General features: G+C 51.9%; 7 protein-coding genes across 7 annotated transcripts in view; 3 read left to right on the forward strand and 4 right to left on the reverse strand.

Moving 5' to 3' along the window:
- The window catches only part of CNI01190 (expressed protein), a 1,854-nt gene extending 1,063 nt beyond the window's left edge, over positions 1-791 (reverse strand). Inside the window, exons 1-5 of the mRNA XM_572697.2 lie at positions 710-791; positions 585-649; positions 368-534; positions 158-311; positions 1-107 (exon numbers count right to left, since the gene is read on the reverse strand). The exon at positions 1-107 is cut by the window's left edge and continues 580 nt beyond it. Of these exons, the coding sequence (XP_572697.1) occupies positions 1-107; positions 158-311; positions 368-534; positions 585-649; positions 710-767 (551 nt within the window). The 5' untranslated portion in view covers positions 768-791. The remainder of the gene's footprint in view (positions 108-157; positions 312-367; positions 535-584; positions 650-709) is intronic.
- Positions 792-1,150: 359 nt separating this feature from the next.
- Positions 1,151-2,245, forward strand: CNI01200 (conserved hypothetical protein). The gene is made up of 5 exons (XM_024657791.1): positions 1,151-1,247; positions 1,294-1,390; positions 1,435-1,731; positions 1,773-1,869; positions 1,916-2,245. Exons 1-5 carry the CDS (start codon positions 1,204-1,206, stop codon positions 2,182-2,184), a joined length of 804 nt encoding a protein of 267 aa, XP_024513483.1. The 5' UTR covers positions 1,151-1,203; the 3' UTR covers positions 2,185-2,245.
- CNI01210 (expressed protein) lies at positions 2,096-3,750 on the reverse strand. Its single transcript, XM_024657792.1, has 6 exons — positions 3,656-3,750; positions 3,437-3,597; positions 3,148-3,396; positions 2,872-3,099; positions 2,361-2,816; positions 2,096-2,324 (listed from the first exon to the last, which is right to left on the reverse strand). The coding sequence occupies exons 3-6, from the start codon at positions 3,326-3,328 to the stop codon at positions 2,188-2,190; spliced, it is 1,002 nt and encodes a 333-aa protein (XP_024513482.1). The 5' UTR covers positions 3,329-3,396; positions 3,437-3,597; positions 3,656-3,750; the 3' UTR covers positions 2,096-2,187.
- Positions 3,751-4,121: 371 nt separating this feature from the next.
- CNI01220 (ferric reductase transmembrane component 2 precursor, putative) lies at positions 4,122-7,771 on the forward strand. The gene is made up of 5 exons (XM_024657793.1): positions 4,122-4,477; positions 4,518-4,591; positions 4,644-5,331; positions 5,371-7,501; positions 7,571-7,771. The coding sequence occupies exons 1-5, from the start codon at positions 4,355-4,357 to the stop codon at positions 7,696-7,698; spliced, it is 3,144 nt and encodes a 1,047-aa protein (XP_024513559.1). The 5' UTR covers positions 4,122-4,354; the 3' UTR covers positions 7,699-7,771.
- Positions 7,744-11,216, reverse strand: CNI01230 (hypothetical protein). Its single transcript, XM_024657794.1, has 4 exons — positions 10,406-11,216; positions 9,179-10,359; positions 8,060-9,118; positions 7,744-8,006 (listed from the first exon to the last, which is right to left on the reverse strand). The coding sequence occupies exons 1-4, from the start codon at positions 11,025-11,027 to the stop codon at positions 7,857-7,859; spliced, it is 3,012 nt and encodes a 1,003-aa protein (XP_024513481.1). The 5' UTR covers positions 11,028-11,216; the 3' UTR covers positions 7,744-7,856.
- Positions 11,217-11,572: 356 nt separating this feature from the next.
- On the forward strand, positions 11,573-17,167 carry CNI01240 (protein kinase, putative). Its single transcript, XM_024657795.1, has 9 exons — positions 11,573-11,663; positions 11,701-11,792; positions 11,830-14,134; positions 14,208-15,587; positions 15,648-15,954; positions 16,009-16,099; positions 16,168-16,310; positions 16,366-16,862; positions 16,923-17,167. Exons 2-9 carry the CDS (start codon positions 11,710-11,712, stop codon positions 16,944-16,946), a joined length of 4,830 nt encoding a protein of 1,609 aa, XP_024513480.1. The 5' UTR covers positions 11,573-11,663; positions 11,701-11,709; the 3' UTR covers positions 16,947-17,167.
- CNI01250 (expressed protein) lies at positions 17,131-19,383 on the reverse strand. The gene is made up of 8 exons (XM_572975.1): positions 19,209-19,383; positions 19,017-19,154; positions 18,825-18,962; positions 18,623-18,784; positions 18,026-18,577; positions 17,703-17,975; positions 17,362-17,649; positions 17,131-17,310 (listed from the first exon to the last, which is right to left on the reverse strand). The coding sequence occupies exons 1-8, from the start codon at positions 19,360-19,362 to the stop codon at positions 17,171-17,173; spliced, it is 1,845 nt and encodes a 614-aa protein (XP_572975.1). The 5' UTR covers positions 19,363-19,383; the 3' UTR covers positions 17,131-17,170.
- Positions 19,384-19,404: the final 21 nt, after the last annotated feature.

Raw genomic sequence — 19,404 nt, forward strand, 5'->3', positions numbered from 1 at the left:
GGCACTATATCAGCTTCTTCGGGCTCGTTCGAGGGCATGGGCGAAGTGGATAATAGTCCGATGAATTCGTGTGTCGATGCAGGTCTGAAAGAAGCATCGTCGTAGACCTACAGAAAATGTGAGCCGATGTCCTTCGAGCGAATGGGAATGAATGTACCTTTAATAAAGCCCCGACATATTCGCCTTTTCGCTCTGGAAGAGGATACTTTGCGTGAACAGATGACGGAAGTGGTTGAGGCTCTATGGAAAGCTGTTGCAAACCATCAGCGAGGTCCGTCTTTCCCTTTACCCAAGTCTGTTCCCCAGGGACCCTTGGACAAAAGTCAATTGCATGTCAAACAATCGTCAGAGATAGGGAGAGACTCACTCAACACCCCAGCCGACCCATCTTTCTTTCAGCTTACTCCAATCTACATGGTCTGAAGTTTCGATATTCCCCGGAAGGTACACCTCCATGGGGTATCCAGTATCCTGAAGAAGACATTGGAAAGAGACAACTGATAGAGGGGTGGATGATTTGGAGTACGGGCGGATCTGTGAGATGTAAGCGGTGGGATAGAGTGAGGAAAAAGAGTGTTACATACGGATGATGGGTCGTCTAACTGTCTTTTTATTCGTTGAATGTGTTCGTCAACGTTAACAGAGTTATCTAGAGTTGGAAAGGAACATGAACACGCAGATTTGAGATATCAAGAGATATGAAACTTACTGTCACGGTAATCATGCTCTTTAAGAGCAGTGATAAGTATCTCTTCTATGGGCAGCATTGTTTCCACTGTTGATACTGTGAGAGTAGTTAAGATGTAGATTAGATAGAGGTAATTTATGAGTCAGGTCAGTAGAGCAATTCGAGCGTCTCGTAATAATATTATGACGTCTTCAGTTTTTATCAATGCAAGTGCAGAACTAGAAGAATAGAGGAGCTGAAGGGGAGCGAGGATTTGAAGCGATGTCGTTTACACAAGATACCACAAGAGCGGTATATGCATGGGTGCACTGGGAAGGAAATGCAGACTATTACAGAGCCTCTGTGCTTGATCAAAAATAAGAAGGAAAAAACACGACGACTTTTGAAAACTGAGCGAATAAGTTAACTCGTTAACCGGCGAGATCCGCGTCAGAGAATCTTGTTGTTGACATGACATCAGACCACTGCGGCTTCCTTCGAGACTCTCTCGACGTTAACATACACGATTTGTGGATATGGTCTCCAATTTAAAGTATAAAGTGGTAGTAATAGGTATCGGGTAAGTGCCATGCTCCACAAATCAGTCACGACCTGACACAAAGTAGAGGAGCAAGCTGCTCTGGCAAGACCTTGCTTGCCAAGCACATCCGCCGAGCGCTACCTACAGACGCTGCTATCATCCATCAGGACGACCTTTGTCCTGTAAGTCACAACTTCATACAGCTCCAACTAATAATATGTGTTAGCCTGCAGAGGAAGTCCCATATTCGAAACAATACCCAGATCTCCAAGACTGGGATGATCCCGAAACTTGCATCTTATGGTCCGAATTCCGCGCTTTGCTTCGGCAAGTGCGCGAAACGGGTCGTGTAGGAGACCATGATACACACGACCATCTCAATAAGGAGAATAAGATTGAAGTGAATGAGCAGATCTTTGAGCGATGGCAGCGGAAATTTGAGGAGTTGACAAAACAGCAGAGGGAGCAAGGTGTGGAGTTGATTTGGGTCATTGTGGATGGTTTCGTGCTGTATTATGACAAGGTAAGTGGTGGATATGAAATAGGATTGTGCTCATGAGTTAGGATGTTGTGGATATGCTGGATATCCGTATCTTCCTTCGCGTTCCCCACGATGTCCTTAAAGACCGAAGAGAGGAACGCCAAGTCTACGTCCTTCAACGTGAGCTACTTTCCGTCTGGCGAAAGAAGCGACTAATGTCAGCTAGATCCTGACGATGCTGCAGAAGGAGGGGTCTGGATTGACCCGCCGGAATATTTCAACAAGATTGTTTGGCCGGGGTATCTCAAGGCACATGCGCATGTATTTGAGGATCCTGCGGTCGGGGAGCTGAAGCAGGAATGGGGGCCAAAGGGGAGGGATTTACATGTCATTAGACCAGGAGAGGGGGAGGAAGGGATGACCGAGGCCTTTGACAAGAGTTGTGAGGCAATTGTGGATGGTGTAAAGAAAGGAAGAGGGATATACCTCGCTTAATATTCATCCTCTGACGCATAATATTGTAGACCATCGTGATGTATAGATTTTTTCAATCTGTTCAGCCTTAAATTCCCCTATATCTAGCTTTATGAACTCTGGCTGATTATCTCCAAGCAATCCCAGCTGTCCGAACGAATCTTGCTGTCAGCTTCGGTCAGAGATATTTGACTTACTTGATCCTTGAACGTATATATTGTTCTCTGTGACGACTATCACAAAATCTGGGCCTACCCCAGCCAATCGCACTTCTTCTTCGTTGGGGACTTTGATCATCTCTGGATCAGAGTTGTAAGCTAAAAGATACGCATCACCTCCTTCAGTCAGAGCTAGAAAACGGTTGGCCGATCCGGTCACGAGCTTCGTCACTCCCAATCCTTCAAGATCTTCTACGAGCTTGACCGTGACTGGATCTTTGCAAGTCTGGCGAAGGCCAGGGGGAAGAGCGCGGGCATCTATCACCTCGAATAGGTGTGACATTGCCCCTTGAGCAAGGATGTACACTTGTGATTCGGCAGCAAAGAGTTTGAGAGGAGTTTTCTGATGGAGAAGAGAATGTTCGAGGGGGCCAAAAGGGTTCTCATGGTCCAGCAAGTTTTGCAGAGACTCAAAATAATAAACACCATCTTGCCCTATTGATATGTTAGCGGCATTTCGGTAATGATCTCAAAGACCTGTAGCACCTACATCTATACCCATATGTAGCGCCTAATTCCGTAACCACGACATCATTCCAAACCTTGACCGATTTTTGTCCCTTTTGATTGATAACGTGGCCGTCTACTTGCAGAAAAGCAAGAGGCCTGGCATACCCAATGATTCGAGTGTATTGTTTTCCATCGAACTCTAGCTTTTTAGGTTCATCTCTGGATACCAATGGGTCCAGTCCCCATCCATACCATTCCCAGGCCGAATCTTTTGCAGATCAGTACAAATGGAATCTCTGTAGCTCGTGTATCTTACTCTGAGCTATGGTGCATGCGTAGGAGTGCCAGACAACCTCTTGCCAGCCTTGTAAACAGTCCGTGATGTCTTTTGGTTCCTTGAGGACAAGAGATCCACGGTAGTCTAGCTGTCGACAAAGGTTGTTGCCAAAAGCCAAGTACCGACGAGTCGCAATTCCATTGCGGCGATCATTAGACATCAGTGAGGAAATGGATTGATACAATGGTGGTCGTTATGCAGCTGTTTCCACAAAAATGCAGTTGGTGTCTAAGAATGAGCAATTGTATCTTTCTGTCAGTACACTTACAGACCGACTTTGTTAGATCGAGACAGCAGGCCACAACAACTCTTTATGTGCTGGTATAGTAGCACCGAGACAAAAAATAAGAGCAAGATACGACGTCTCCAGACTCTGTCACTGTCAGCATTAGTCACACTGCAATATCTGCTGCGTGGCTGTATAGCGTTCTGGCGAGACAAAGGTGAGCTAACTCAGCTTAATACACAAAAAGTGGAGTACACTCACCGCTGATGACTGCTGCTGGTTGTTGCTTTTGTTGATAAAATGTCCGCGACGATCGCTTTGGTAGAGAAAGGCCGCAGGCACGGGATTAATTTATTTCTTGGCTTTCGACGAGATCTTCTTCGATTATGGCGGTGCAGCAATAATTAAGGTTGCCTTGCTTGTTTGTTTTTCTTTTCTTTCTCTTGCGATGAGCTGGCGAGCACAAAATACTTCTCTCCAGCATGCATCCGAGGATGGTTTTTGGTCTTAAAAGTATGCATGCATGGGTGTCCAGATCTGTTGGCGACGCAGTGATTGAGCGATCTTGACGCGTCATGGTTACTACTATATCTTTTGCGGCCGGGGGGCGCCGGTGTGAACCTGCCGCCGCAGCAGTAGAGGAGACGATTTTCCGGAATGCGTGTCCAGGAAACTGGAAACAGGGGAACATGTCTGAGGCGTTTTTCTTTTCCAATTATACGCATAGAATTATTCCCAACTAACTGTACAGATCTCTATTCTCTCTTCCCTCCCTCCTTGCCTCCTCTTCCGATTTACCACCGCTCGCCTACCCCGTCCTCGCCGAAAAGAAAAAAAGTCCGCATTCGACACATCTCGCCCTGTCAAGCGTGTAGACGCGCTAGATATAACATCGCACCTCGCTGGCCAAGTGCCAGCGGCTGGCATTCTTTTTGTACATAACGTCTACAGATTAATATAATGACAGTTACCGGCTCCACCTCAGCAGAAGTAGCTGCTTCGTCTTACGTACCACCTTACAAGGCAACAACATCGTACGCTCAAAGTCCTGAGGTAACAGGTTCTGTAACCAGCGCGCTACCAGTAAGTTCCTAACGATACGAACAAGATGTTGATTGATTAGGCGGACCCCACTGTATCATCTGGGATATCAGGAGCGGACTATGCGGCCTCGTATCTGGATGCTCATATGATGAGGTATGTTGTTCAATCATAAACTGAGACATCGGGCTGATTTCGGTGTTCGCAGCTGGCCATCGTACCGGTACGCCTACCTGTTCTGGATCATATTGGCAGGCCTTGCAGCCATCTATGCTCTTTCACATCATCTACGATTATCAGCAGGTTCCCTCGGCGCGGGGTATTCCAAATGGGGTATGCGACGGAAAGCTTTAGGCACGAAAGACGGGCGGAGAGGAACAGTTTTGCCAAGCAATAACACTATGCTGTCAATCGCCTTTCTCATTATCCTTTCTGTGGTTCTCTGCCTGGTCGGCTACGACTACATAAACCCTTCTTCGACAATACTCAACTTTGCGTCATACCGAAAGCGAGCATTTGTGCCCTACGGCATTAGCAAGGCCTTTTGGACGTCGGGGAATCGATTTGGATATATGGCGTTTGCGATGACACCTCTCGTAGTTCTTTTCGCTCTCAAAGCGCCCCCATTCGCCTTTTTATCCCTTCGTCCATTTACACATCTGTACTCTGATAAGCTCGCATTGTTTCATCGTGCCGCCGCTTGGTTGGTCTGGGCATTTACCACTGTTCACACAATCTTGTGGACGATCCAACTGTTCAAAGACAAGCGTAATGGTAGGGCTGTGTGGTTCACTATCTGGAATAGCTACCATTTCATCTTTGGTTGCATTGCCTATGGGTTGATGACGGCGGTGATGGTGCTTAGTTTAAAGCCTGTCCGAAAACATGGTTTTGAAGTGAGTCGTAATCTAATCATAGTGGCGCTGACCCCTTAGTTCTTCTACATTGCCCACGTGGTACTCGTCTTTTTAACCATCGTTTGTTCCATTATCCATCATCCAGTGCTCTGGTTCTGGATGGCAGGAGCTCTCATTCTCTGGGGATGTGAGAGAAGTGTACGTCTCATCCGAATGACTAGGATCAATGGAATCTTTGGCAAGAACAAGTACAGTGCTCTCGTTGCTGGAAGATCATATGACCAATACTCCCACCGTAAGCAAGACTTCAAGCAGGGCGACCCATACTCGACGCCTCAGCGCGACTTTGGTAATCCCTACACCGATAAAACACCTCCTAAACCTTTAGCTATGGGTCATTTACCAAGCGGAGATCTGAGCGACTTTGGTGGTACTAGAGGCCAGAATGGTTACGACGAGGGTTCGTTTCAACCCCTCGGTTCATACGATGCTCGTCACAGTGACAGCGACCCAGCCGCTGTCTCTCCTCCCTATCATGAGAGGGTACAATCGGTTGCTCATAGTATCCCGCCCGGTCTGCCTGCCTATATGCCCACAACCATCCCTATCGGTCATGCCCAAGCGCAACTTCTTCCTTCCAGAACTATCCGCTTAACGATTCGAGTGGCCAGACCATTCCGTTGGTCTCCCGGACAAAGCGTTTTGCTTTATCTTCCCGAGCTATCCTGGTTCCAGTCGCATCCCTTTACGATTCTCAATAACGACCCCAACGAAATCATGTTACTTGTCAAGGCACGAAAAGGTCTCACGAGGCGTTTGTTTAATTACGTCCGACAGCGTTCTCTGGCTGCTGTTGGTATCAATAGCGTCAAGGATAAACGCATCTCCCTTGCTTCCATGCGTACCAGTAATGGCGAAAATAATCTATACGTACCACCGATCTTTCTGAAAGCCTGGGTGGACGGTCCTATGGGTTCGTCGGAACGGGTAAGGTGGAAGGATCATTCAACAGTTGTTGTAGTATGTGGTGGATCAGGTGTCAGTTTCGGAGCTGCAGTGTGTGAACATGTCTGTATGTCTATCAAGAATCAAGTGGGGAAAACCAGACGAATAAGGTTTTGCTGGGTTGTCAGAGAGTATGCTGAGATCGCGTGGGTGGCGGGTCAGTTGAGGCGATGTCAGGACATGGTCTCGGCGGATCAACTTCACATTGATATCTTTGTGACCAAAGCCCAACGAGTCAAGGACGACCTTGCACCTCCCAAGCCTGTCTTTGCTCGAGGCGCTCACTCCCGAGCAAATTCGTTCGATTCAGCTGCAAGTGAGATGAGCGCGGACTCTTCTACTGATCGAGATGAAGCGGTGGATAGCACGCTCATGGAGAGTTATGCGGATGTCATTGACTTGACGAATTACGAGGATGAAGAGGATGTGGATGACCCTGTGGAGAACCGACTGTCTACCAAACTTGAACAACAGGGGAAACTGAGACGTGCGAGATCTCGAAAGTTTGCCAAACGGAAATCAGCAGCGAAACTTTCGCAAACACCATCTTACCCGCCATCGCGGTTCCAGTCAACATACTCGTATGATAACCCCGAGGAATCTTTTGCCCATAGCAATCAAGGGTATGGACACTCGCCTGCTAGCAGTCTCTACGATTCTTTCCACGAATCGCGTGGACATGCAGGTCATTCATCTATCGCCATGTCTCCTTCCGCTTCCCAATCCATGTTAATCCATTCTACTTCCCATTCTGTTCCGCAATCTATGTTATCCCCTTCCACTTCTATCTCCATGCTCCCCACTAGCCCTCCTTTCAACGCTTACCACGGCAACCATCAATCAGTCCGATCTATATCTGACTCGACGTATACCGCCAACGATCCATTTACGGGTGGCTCAAGCCAGGGACACGGAAGTCCGTCTGTCGGACATTCATCATTGACGGACGATACTCAGGTGGCTGTCCCTAATGATCCCTTTAGGGATATTCAAACTGCGCTTTCGAGGACATCACGGACGCAGAGTATGGTTCTTCTTGAGAATTCGGGGGCGGACCCAAAAGAAGACGCGGGGTTGTGGATTGATGAAGCGGATTACGCGGCAATGTGTGTGATGAGCGAGATGGCCAGAGCGGGAAAGCCGAAATTGTCAGCCGTGTTGGAGGAGGAGATTGAGATTGCGCAAGGTAGTTTAATTGTAGCAAGTAGGTCTCACGCTCATCGAATCTGTTTGCGAGGGTCAGTGCTGACTTTGACTTTTTTTTTTTTCCTAGCTTGCGGCCCAGTCACGCTAAACACTGTGGTCCGAAACCTTGTATCGAAGACCATTTCCCCATCACGTATCCGTCGTGGTGATAGGCGTGGCCATATTGTAGTGTATAGCGAAGATTACGAAGGGTGATGGATAATGAAGACATAGATGATTAACGTTTCGATTTTTTTTTGGCCTAATTAGCATGCATAAAAGACATGAAATTATAGTACAACCGTCAACTATGAAAAAATCAAACGTCCTAATCGGTAACAAGTCACCTTGTTCAATCGTGAAAAAAAAAACAATTACTTCTTCTTCGATCGCGTAGCTGTTGCTGGTGCAGGAACATGTTCTTCTCCGTCATAAAAAACTGCGGTAACCACGACTCTTGTTCTTTTGAGATTATCAACAGGTCTTTGAGCATCCAACACATTGCCATGCTCGTCAAGAGGTACCTGGTTCATGATTCATGAATTAGCTCGATCCTTTGGTTGAACCGTTTACTCACTTTCGTCTTGATACAGCTTTTCAACTCTTCACCATCCCTTTCTTTCCCATCGTCCGACAACGACTTTGCACTCCCACTCGCGTTTCCATCATCCCTAATCACGGAGACGACCCTATCCCATCTCAACTTTTTCTTCTCCTCCTCCTTCTCGCCTTGATCTTTTGCTTCGCTTGTCCTCCTCGCTCGCTTCAAAGGCCGATGGGGCGGCGGCGTCTTGTACGTCCAATCATCATCGTCCCCTGGCGCTTTCACCAGCTCCAGCTTTTCAATCACCGGCTTCTCCTTTTTCTTGTCCTTTTCCTTTTCCTCCTCGCCGCTCTGTATCCCCATCCTTCGCTTCGCACGGGCTTCGCGGCTATTCTTCTTATCGGCCTCATCTCTCTCCGAGGTTGTGCGGATTTTGGACGTGGGGCTGGGCGGCCGTGGACCGCGTTGACGGATGACTTTCCGGTCAATGGCGCAGTGGTAGACTTGGTTGCGTGCAGTATTGCGGGCGGTGGTCGTCTTGAGCTGTTTCTCGGTCAGAGCGGGGGGGAATGCGGTGGGGGTGGGGGTGGTGGTGGTGGGGCGTTTAGAGGGTTTGGCGGATTTGGTGGATGACGAGGTGGACCGTTTGGAGCGGGCTGGGCGGTTGGGTGATGGGGAAGAAGATGCGGGTTGAGATGATACCTGCTGCTCGGTCCGAGATTCACTCATTGTGCCAGACGACCTCGTAGAGCTTTGCGGCGGGGAAAAAGGTGGGGTTGAGGTAGTGTCGGCTGACGTAGCGTCGGCGGCGGCTTCTGCATGTCGTGTGTGGCTGGCGGGAGGGCTATCATCCACTGGTTCTGGTACGGGGGGCACGGTTTCTTTGGGCGGCGGGGCGGTGTTGGTTTGGAGGGCGGTGATGGGCGGATGGACGGAGGCTGATAAGGGAGTAGGGGCCAGAGCGGCACAGCCAACACCCATGGAGAGCGAGAGCGGGAACATCCCTTGCCCCTGTCGCGGAGTCCCAAACCTCGGCGTACCAAACCTCGGCGTACCAAACCTCGGCGTCCCAAACCTCATTGGCGTCCCGAGCTTCCATACCAAAGATTAGTCCAATAACGAGATGCCAAGAATGAAATAATGAATCCTCACCTTTCTTGGGGTATGATTTTCACCCAACGGCTTTTTGTACATATTCTGCTTTGCTGGCGACTTGAGTGCGATCCTGCTCATACTCATCGTCGAATGATCTCCTCCCGCTGCGACTGAAAAGACGGGCGTTATCTCAAGGGGCGTAGCTGCTTCTCGGAATACACGGGCAGGCTGGCCGAGCAGCGGTTTGCCAAACGTGGCAGCCGGATGGGCATGCGACGGACGGGTGACGGACAGGGGGACGGCAGTCGGGTGTCTCGTGGCATGCGTCTGAGAAGACGCTGGGCGCTTGAGCGGGATTGAAGATGGGGGTGGGAGCATGCTTGTCGTCTTGGTAGGCAAGGTGGATTTAGGCCGGGGCAATGCCGTTTTGCTGGCTAACGCGGGTCTGGGGATGGTGCGGTTGACGGAGGATGATAAGGGGATAGTCGGTCTGGAGATGGGATGCGGTTTCTTGACCAGTCTCGGCTCGGGTCTCGGTTGGAGTGGCGGTAGGGTTTGTTTGGGCTTCTCCGTCGCTTCGATGACAGAATTCTCGGAAACGACTCTGGCGGAGGAAGTCGTATGCGATCCTGATACGCTTTTTGGTGCACCCGGGTTTATCCTAGCCAACACGGCCGAATCCAACTGGCCTCTGATTGCGCTCTTCAAGGCTGCCGCCTTCTTGGTGTCTACTGCAGGGGGAGGAGGGGCATGTTTTGTTGTAGAGGCTTTGAGCGTTTTTGCGCCGCGTTGGACGAGGTCGGCAGGGGGTAACGCCGTGGCGCGGGATGGGGTCGCGATGGACAAGCTGGCTGGCTGGTGAGTGGGGCTTTCGAGGCTTGCCAGTTTGACCGAGGTAGTCTCTTGCTCTACGGGGGCGCTGAGTATGGGAGATGGCGGGAGATTACGACACGGTGAACCAACGTCTGCCCGGATAGAAGCAAAGTGATGCGAGGAGAGGACTGGAATGGCAACCGGACCAGCACGAGCTACTTCCAGTGGGGAGTCGAAATCCAACGGGTTTGATTCGTCTGATTGCAAGGGTGTCGATGACCTTGGATGCTCAGGCGAGCGATGTTCCTCGGCGACATGCTCGAGGTAAAACTCGTCGAGGATATCGAGACCTTGGAATATCGCGCCTGATTCTTGATCTGAAAAGTCGGACAGATGCAGTCCGCCCATGTTGAGCTGCGGGATGTCTGTATGGATAGTCAGCGCGAGGACATGCGAACAGACAAGACTTGCCTTGGTCGCTGCCTTGCAGGTCCAGTATGCCTTGTCTTTCCATGTAAAGCTCGTCTAGCGGGACTGCGTCTACAGGCCCTTGCACGCCAGCACAAGGTGGAACAGGGACATTTTCTTTATCGCTCGCTTCCTCTGCTGACTCGGACTCGTCGTCCCGCGGTGTGGACAGGTGCCATGTTTCAAACTTTAGAGTGAGGTCTGACGGATCTTGTCCTGCTTGACTGGGCGTCGATGCTGATGCTGGATGGCCGGATCTGGCGGGTGTCGAGCAGGACCCTTCATCGTCGCTCCACTGTGATGGATAGAGCCTCGCTGAATCTTGCGCCGAGAGGTTGAGGTTCTTCTGGTTTCTCTTGTCTGTTGGCAGAAGCAAGGTCTTTCTTCTCAGAAACTCTCGCGAATCCCGCTTCTTGACCCTGGGAATAAAAGGAGCTGGTGATTGGACGGCAGCCGAGAGCTTTGCCACCAGGTGGACTTCTTCCGGTTTGTGGGCGCCGAAGAAGACGGCCTCGTCGTCATCCGATGAGAGATCCTCGTCGTCTGTCCATGTGGAGTTGCCGTGGACGTGCAGGGGGCGGGGCGGGCAGGGTGGCGCGAGGGGTCCGGGTTGGAGGGCGGACATGGGATGGGAAGAGGGGGCGTGGCTGGGTGCTGAAGACGGGAATGTGTAATAGTATAGTACTAGGGGGTTTGTGCCGTTTGTTTGGCTCAAAGCCAGCCGCGGCGGGGCGCTCCACTCCACTTTTAATCCCACGTCACTTGCGCCACGTGGCTGACGCGTGTGGCCACGTGCTCTGATCCGGGAGCTGCTGTTCGCCGGGGGATATGTGAGCAGAGCGACGCTCGGACCACTGCTGAGAGCAGCTGTTGGTATAATTTGTCCACGCCGCTGCCCGCCACGCAGCCCGCTTATGCGCCCCGCCCCCCGTTCCCCGCTATGAGCTCCCCCGGGCCACAGACCCGCCTCCCGCCCCCGCCGCAAGCCCCCCGCGGCTACCCAGACAGCGCCCTCCAGCCCGCCGCGCAGATCCCCCACACCCACCCACAGCCCGCAAACGCGCCCCCGCCCGGCGACCAGCACGGGCCCCCGAGCTCCAGCGCCGTGGCGTCCATGAGCTCGTCGCCGCGCGGCCGGAGAGCGCCCGCCCCCGCCGCGCTCGACCTTGGCCCACGCACAGACGGGAGCAGGTACGGCGCTGTCGGGCTCGGCCTCGGCGCAGGCCACGAAGCTGACGGCCGACGGGTGTTCACCGAGCCTGTGAGTTTTCCCGCCGTCGCCATCGCTGACGTCGCAGTCGCAGCGCATGTCCAGGCCGCTGCCGCATCCGCCAGGCCACGAAGCGTCTTCCAGCGGCCCGCACTTGCCGCGCGACGCCAGCCGCAACTCGTGAGTTCCTGCCACACGGCACAGCGCTGACGGCCAGCATCCATGCCTATCCCACCTCTCCGCTTGCGTCCGCCCCGTACTCTGCCCAGCTGCCCGGCTCCGCCCAGCCCCACCCTTCGAGCATCGACCGCCGCACCTTGGTGGGCGTCGGCGAGCTTTCCACTCCGCGATGGCCTGGTTCCGGCGTCCACAATCGTGCTCCCAGTATGCCGCATAATATGGGCAGCCCCTCGCGTCTACCGCCCCGGCCGCAGACGCCCACAACGGTCCAGCAAGGGGACCATTCGACGGTACGTCCGAGGCCTACCTCGGCGACACAGTCGCCTCCCCGTCCGCGCGACACAAGATCGCCAGCCACACAGCGTGAGACTCTTACAGCACCAAACACTGCCGCCCACGATGGATCACTCTATTCGCTCGCTTCCCTGGCGCAATTCAACTTTGACTCGTCAATGGAAGCATCACTAGCCGCCTCTCTTGCGACATTGACGTCTCCAAAGATGGACTCGCCAAAGATGAGCTCGTCGGACTCGTCAAAGATGGACTCGCCAAAGATGGACTCGCCAAAGAGCCCAGTCTTACCCCGACTAGAATCCATACTCCCTCCTTCGCCGGGGAGTGCTCGTTCGCGGATATACGCTCGTCGTCAGGAACGAGCCAATGCAGCAGCCAGCATTTCTCAACTTCCGGGTCCTTCTCAATCTCTCCAGCCACCTCAAACACTTCAACCACTCAAGCCACCTCCACCCCCAGGCTTTGCCGATTCCCAGACATTTTCACAGCGCGCGAGTCGTGATAGCAGAAAAACCCCTCCAAACCCCTCGCGCCACAACCCTTCCCACGACATCCTCAAGCAATTCGCCGTCAAGGACTTTTCGCACCTTCCACCTAGTCCATCATCTGCCTCAATCAATCAGTTCCTCCGCGCAAGTGGCTCCACCCAAAATATCTCTTCCGGCACTCCTCCCGGCAGCGCGTCCGCCTCAAACGCCTACTTTCCATCCAAAGGCGTTCAGCGTGAAGACTCTCAAAAATCGCAAAAGTCCCAAAAACAGCAACGGACAACGCCAAAACCGAAAGAGCTGGATCCGAATGTCGACGAGGCGCTGAGGAAACTCGATGGGCTTACCGGCACCCCCGGAAAGAACAAGGCAAAGGGGAAATCATCAGGCGGTCCCTCTGCTGCCAGTTCACGCCCTGGTACCCCTGTTGCCGAAAGCAAGAGCAGGTCTGAAGGCAAGATCCCTTCTAAACCAAGTATTGGCTCCTTCAAGGACGCTACGGGTTCCCCACTCAGTAACTGGATTGACTTGACTGAAGATCTCCCCGCCATTCCTATTCCACGCGCACGTATCCCGCCCAATCGCGAGTCCTCTTCCTCTGCGAGCGTAACCGGTACGCCCAATTCGCACGACTCACAGTCCTTGCCCACTACAGCGACGACCATGTCTTCCGCCGATTTGGCGAGCAGCAGCAACAAGCCGCGACGGGCCAGTGGAGGGAGTGATACGTTTGCAGCACAGGCCGGAGTCCATGTAGACCAGCCCGAAGAGACGGAGAAGAGTGTTCCGCCGGTACCCCCGCTTCCCCAGGTGTACGTCAACAAGAAGCAGAGCATGCCCGCACAGTCTAGCGCCATGCGACCGCCCAGCTACGTGCCCATGCGTGAACCTTCACCCGAGCCGCCTGCTGTATCTTCACCTTTTGAACCCGGATCACCATCGACTACCGCACCCGTGCCCGTGCCCGCCCAACCAAAGATGCACAAAAAGTGGTCCTTCTCCTCGGCGCTCAACCTCAAATCGGCGGCATCGTCTGCATCCTCGGTGGACGAGATGAGAATGACGACACCGCAAAGTCCCCAGACGCCATGGTCTGAAATCCATCGCGCCGAACTCTTCTCCCCGAGCTCTAGTGTTCACGGCAAAGAGTCGGCAGGTGGTGATTCCGGTCCGCAGGGTGCAACACCTCTCGCACCGCCTTCATCAAAGGCTTCCAACGTCAACAAACGCCTCACGCCTTCTTCGATCCCCTTCTTCCGCCGATCCTCATCCTCTTCATTCCAAAGCAAGGCTAGTCAATCGGTAGCGCCTCTGCCCGTGCCGTTGCCCGAGACGCCCAAACAGACTGAGAAGACGGCCGCCGTCCCAAGCTCCCAGTCGCGCAAGTCGGTGCTGGGGATGCATTTCCCGTCCATGCTTAGAGGAAGCTCGTCAAAACGCGGTCTGGCGCAGCAAACGAGTCAATCCCAAGTTTCTGCAAAGGGAAAGGAAGAGGTCAAGCCTACAAGTGCGCCGAGCGCGAGCGCGACGTCGGGGTGGACTGGCCGGAAACGTGGAAAGGTGAGGGTTTGCGTTTTTACTTTTTCTTAGTGAGATGGAAAATAACGGATGGTGATGGCTGACCGAGTTGCAGACACTCTCCATATCTGGAGATCTTCCAAACCCATTCCCAGGCCTCAAGCACCAGTCTTCAGCGGACAGCTCCTTTGGAACCCGTGGTTCAGCGGTTTCAAGCAATAGCGATGCGACGACCATCAGCGGCAGCAACACATTTGACCGTTTGCCTGCGATAATGGGCTCGCCTGCTCGACCTCCGGAAGGTGCGAGGTACTCCAACTCTCCGAGAAACTTGCCTTCCACCACGCCTACCAAGATTCCTCGGATGACCCAACGCCCGGCTCCATCGCCGGCGACTGTGACCGCCCACAGCGGGATGCCGCCTCCCCCATTCCCTACGACCAGGAAAATCAGCAACACCGTATCGGGCGCAGGCGAGCAACAGCAGCGCGGCGGTCCTCCTGTATCAGAGTTTGGCATGGTCGACGGTATACCACATATGCCAACGACGCCTCGCCTGACTACTTCAGGTGCTCACCGAGCTCATTTGCTTGCTCCCATGTCGGCCCGACAAGAGACGCGTCGCGTGAACAATCGGCCTTTTGATCCGCCCCCACGCAGCAAAGAAGCGTACACCGGCGCCGTCCCGCCTTCGAGAAGGCACCTCCCTCAACCACCGCCCGCATCGACTGTCACCAGCATGACGCTTTCCGCCAGCGCCAAGCGCGCAAGCCGAGAGTTCAAGAACAAGCGGCGGGAATCCAAGGACGGACAGGACGGGTCCTCCTCTGGGAAAAACTCGCCTGTCAAGCCATCAAAATCTATGCACTCAAGCATGGCTGTGCCGAGCTCTTCCCGCCTGCCTTCTTCCTATTCCGCTGGTACTCCCGGTTCGAATTACCGCAAGCTGTCTTTGGCCGACTCGTCGCCCTCGATGAGTCCCGCGGACGATGATGAAGCTAGTGGAGATGCGGAGATGGAGGCTTATATCAAGAGGCGACGAGAGCGCGCAGCGGCGAATAAGAAGGATGACCTGTCGGATGTGACCGAGTTCCCGAGGGATATCACCCCTGTTGAGCCCCTCTCTCAGCGCGCGTTCATCACCAGGAACCTTGCAAAGATGTCTGACGCAGAAAGGAAGGAGGTGCTCGATTTCGACTATATCTATTACAGTCCCACCCCAGGTACGATCCGTCGGCCGTCTCAGCCGGGAGGAGCCATGTTCAATCACGGATATGATGATGAGCGAGGTGATTATCTCGTGGTGGAGGGTGATCATCTTTGTTATAGGTACGAAGTGGTAGGTATTCTAGGTAAAGGATCGTTTGGGCAGGTCGTCCAATGTCGGGACCATAAAACGGGCAAGTCGGTAGCAGTTAAAATCATTAGGAACAAGAAACGGTTCCATACTCAAGCGCTGGTGGAAGTCAAGATCTTGCAGCAGTTGATTGAATGGGTGAGTTTTTATCGGAAGACGCGATGTGCAAGATATATATATACTGACAAGGCTCTGCAGGACCCCGAAGACAAACATTTCATGGTCCGTATGACTGATAGCTTTTCTTTCCGCAACCATCTCTGTATCGTCACAGAGCTCTTGAGCATCAATCTTTACGAGCTTATCAAAGCAAACCACTTTGCCGGCTTTTCGACAGTGCTCATCAGGAGGTTTACCACCCAGATGCTGGGTTCCTTGCAGTTGATGAGATCACACAGGATCGTTCACTGTGACTTGAAGCCCGAAAATATCCTGCTCTGTCACCCCTCGAAGAGCGCGATCAAGGTGATTGATTTTGGAAGCAGTTGCTTGGAGACAGAGAAGGGTGAGTTTGGGTCATGTCTTTTCAGTGGCAGGATGCTAATGCTTGTTGTACAAGTTTACACTTATATACAATCCCGCTTCTATCGAAGTCCAGAAGTTATTCTCGGCATGAACTACGCCATGGCGATTGACATGTGGTCTCTAGGGTGAGCGCCCCACACTGTCGATTGCAGGTCATCGAAAAGCGGCTGCTGACCTTGATTGACATTTCCAGCTGCATTCTTGCCGAGCTCTATACAGGTGTTCCCATTTTCCCCGGGGAAAACGAACACGAGCAGCTGGCCTGTATCATGGAAGTCCTCGGTGTGCCCGATCGCTATTTGATTGAAAAGGCATCACGACGTAAAAACTTTTTCGGTGAGCTTATTTATCCCCGTTGCAACTCAATAGAGCTATGCTGACCAATGCGCAGACGCTACCGGTGCACCTCGTCCTTTCGTCAATGCCAAGGGTCGACGACGACGTCCTGGATCCAAGACCCTAGCCGGCGTCCTCAAATGCGATGACGAGCTTTTCGTCGATTTCATTGCCCGCTGTCTCACTTGGGATCCCGATAAGCGCCTCAAACCTCAACCCGCTATGCGTCATCCTTGGATCCTGGCAGGGCGAAGGCGTTACGCGCCAACACCTAGCCGCGACGAAAAACGTGCCACTACTACTGAGCGATCTTCGCGATTGTTCGGGACCTCACATACGTCGACAAGAATCAGTTCGAAGAATCTCTCAGAATTATCAACTTCTAGCATGAAAGACAAGGATAAATCTAAACTCCTCATTTCCTCGCCGGTGCCTTTGGCGCCTGCAAAGCACCCATATCACGCCTCGACCGCTTCGACATCAAGGATTGGCCAAGCCATGAGCTCTTCAAGGCTTGCTCATCAAACTTCTGCCAGAAGTGGCTCTCTCACTGTAAGTCGCGAGGGTGGCAAGTGCGTTGAAAGTTTGTATTGGTGCTCATGTTCTCTGCAGACCTCAAAACTCAGCATTGGCTAATTCACGAACTTTTCTGCATCTTTTTTATATATATCTACCTTTTCTAATCCGTATCCGATACTTTACGACCTTCTAACTGTATATTGACATGACAACGGAAGATTTAGTAGCATAAAACTCCTCGCTGTATATACAGAAGTTACGAGCATGCCGCCAGTAGATGAACGCAGGCTTTAGATCGGGCTTCATTGTACAATTGTTTCATTTATGCACAGTCTATGCTTCTATAATCTATCACGCATCAAAGTCAATAAAGCCTCGGCATTTTCTCGACCCTCTTTCAGCAGATCCTTGTTTGCGACCATCTGTTCAAGGCGTGTCTTGCCTGTCCCACCTTCTCTCTCAGCGGTCAGTTCCTCCATGACTACAGGTGAAGACATTAGCAGCGTCTGCATGAAGTCCCAAGGCCACGTACCTAATGCGTTTGCTGAACTGAACATGGACAAGAAAGCCAGTCCCAGAACCGCTTCATTCTCCAACAAGGGGTATTGGGACGCATTTAACATCATATCCACCAATAGCTTGACTATACGTTCATCGCAGAGGGCATTTACGCCTTGAGAATCCATACCCTTCGGAAGGTTGCGGGCGGCATTGACAAATACGCGCGTGCCCTCAAATTTGATCGCTTGGTCGTTTGTACGTTTGCACAGGGAAATCAAGTCATCTTTATAGGAGGCCATAATGTAAGATGCGATGTCAGCTGAGCCCAGTAGGTGTCAGCACACTGAATTTTTCCGGCGTGAAATGACGGACATTGATTTCTACACAGGTTCTTGAATATGCCTACCACGCCCCCTTGTACTGATCCTAACATGTCTCTGTTCTCAGACCAGACGCCCATACCTATCAAGTCATCTATAACTCCCGCTTCGTAAAGAACATTCTTATTCTGGTCGGGGATGGAAAGGTTCCTTAGAAGGCCAACAACAGCATGTTGTGTTGTTGCCGGAACGTCTGGTTTCAGTAACGATTTAATTCGGGGAAGCAAGGTGGTCTCGCCATCAAGATACTCGATAGCGTCGGTATCTATGAAGAGTCAGCTGATCAAAAGTGTTCGGCAAACTGCGATGACGAACCTCCAGTGATGCTATTGCCATAGCTGAGCAGTGCACACTCCACCAGATCTCTTCTATTTGACACATCACTGTCAAGCCAGCTGCGCATACGAGTCCAGAAGAATCCCAAGGGAAGAGTACTGGATGCTGATTCGCTGCTAAATGAAACAATTCCGTTGACAAGGCAAGCTTTTGCCTCTCCGAACAATTTTCTTGCATCAAAATCCTCCTCCTGAGAAGCACTTTCACCATCATCGCGTTGTTCAGTGGTAGCGTTTGTCCAGCTTAGAGGCAGATTGGCGAATTCCACAAAATCAAGGACGAGCTCGAGAGGATGCTTGGCCGCTTTGGGCAACCTGTCGTCGTCTTCTATAAGTTGCTTCAATATATCTGAATGGTCTGAAAGAATATTTTCTATGACTTGGCAAGAGGAAAGGAGAATATTCAAGGGGGGTTCTGGTCCACTCTCTATCACAAAATCCGATAATGAACCGGGAGGAGTCCAGTACGGAAAATGTTTGAAAAGATCGAGGAGGGGTAATTGGTCTGACATCTTGCAGTCTTTGTCACCATCTGATGAGAGTTAGAAGACGCCTGGAATAATTTTTCATCACCCACTATCGTTGATCACTACACTTAATATTGACCAGAGCCATTGTGCAATAGTAAGGTCCACAGTGCCCACGGCGTTTGATTTGTGAACTTGTTGAAGATGATCAACAGCGAGGCGGCACAAACACCGGAGGTGGTTTTCTTGCTGGAAAACGGAGATGCAAAGACCTACCCTTCAGTTTGACTGTTTAATAGATTGGTTGCTTACTATTTCCTTGTACAACCAAATTGTACAAACTGGCTACTAGGGCTTGATCGCTGGGATGGGACGAATTACGGTCCAGGACAGAGGGAGAAAGAACGTGGCCGATGAAGCCAGCCTTCGCTAGGAGCTCTCTGTTGAAATCTTCCAGACGTAAGATAGGCTATGTAACCCTCTGTAATAATGTATACAACGCACCATTCTCAACTGCCAGATTCGCGGCCACTCGACCAACCTGCTTGACCACTTCTTCCAAATCAACAGTAATTGCTTGTTGCAATAATTCGGTAAGTGTATCTGGTAGTCCCAAAGATCCAATAGGAGTCCTCAGAGACTCTGCAGATATGAATTACTATCTTGTCTGCTTCGGACAGCAAGGTGAGCACATACCGTCGCGCAAGGCTACGGCCAGGCCGTTTAAGATGTCGATGATTTCGGTTTCGGAGGTGGATTGACGTGGATGCTGCAGACGACTGCATAAGGCTGTGAGGCGTTCAACTGTGTCCTGCCAGTAGGTCAGGTCAGGATGCTGGGTGCGAGACATGCTGCAGTGGATAGTGGCAGGTATCTTGCTGGACATTTCGTA

This window comes from Cryptococcus neoformans (genome assembly GCF_000091045.1).
Source record: "Cryptococcus neoformans var. neoformans JEC21 chromosome 9 sequence".
Lineage (NCBI taxonomy): Eukaryota > Fungi > Basidiomycota > Tremellomycetes > Tremellales > Cryptococcaceae > Cryptococcus > Cryptococcus deneoformans.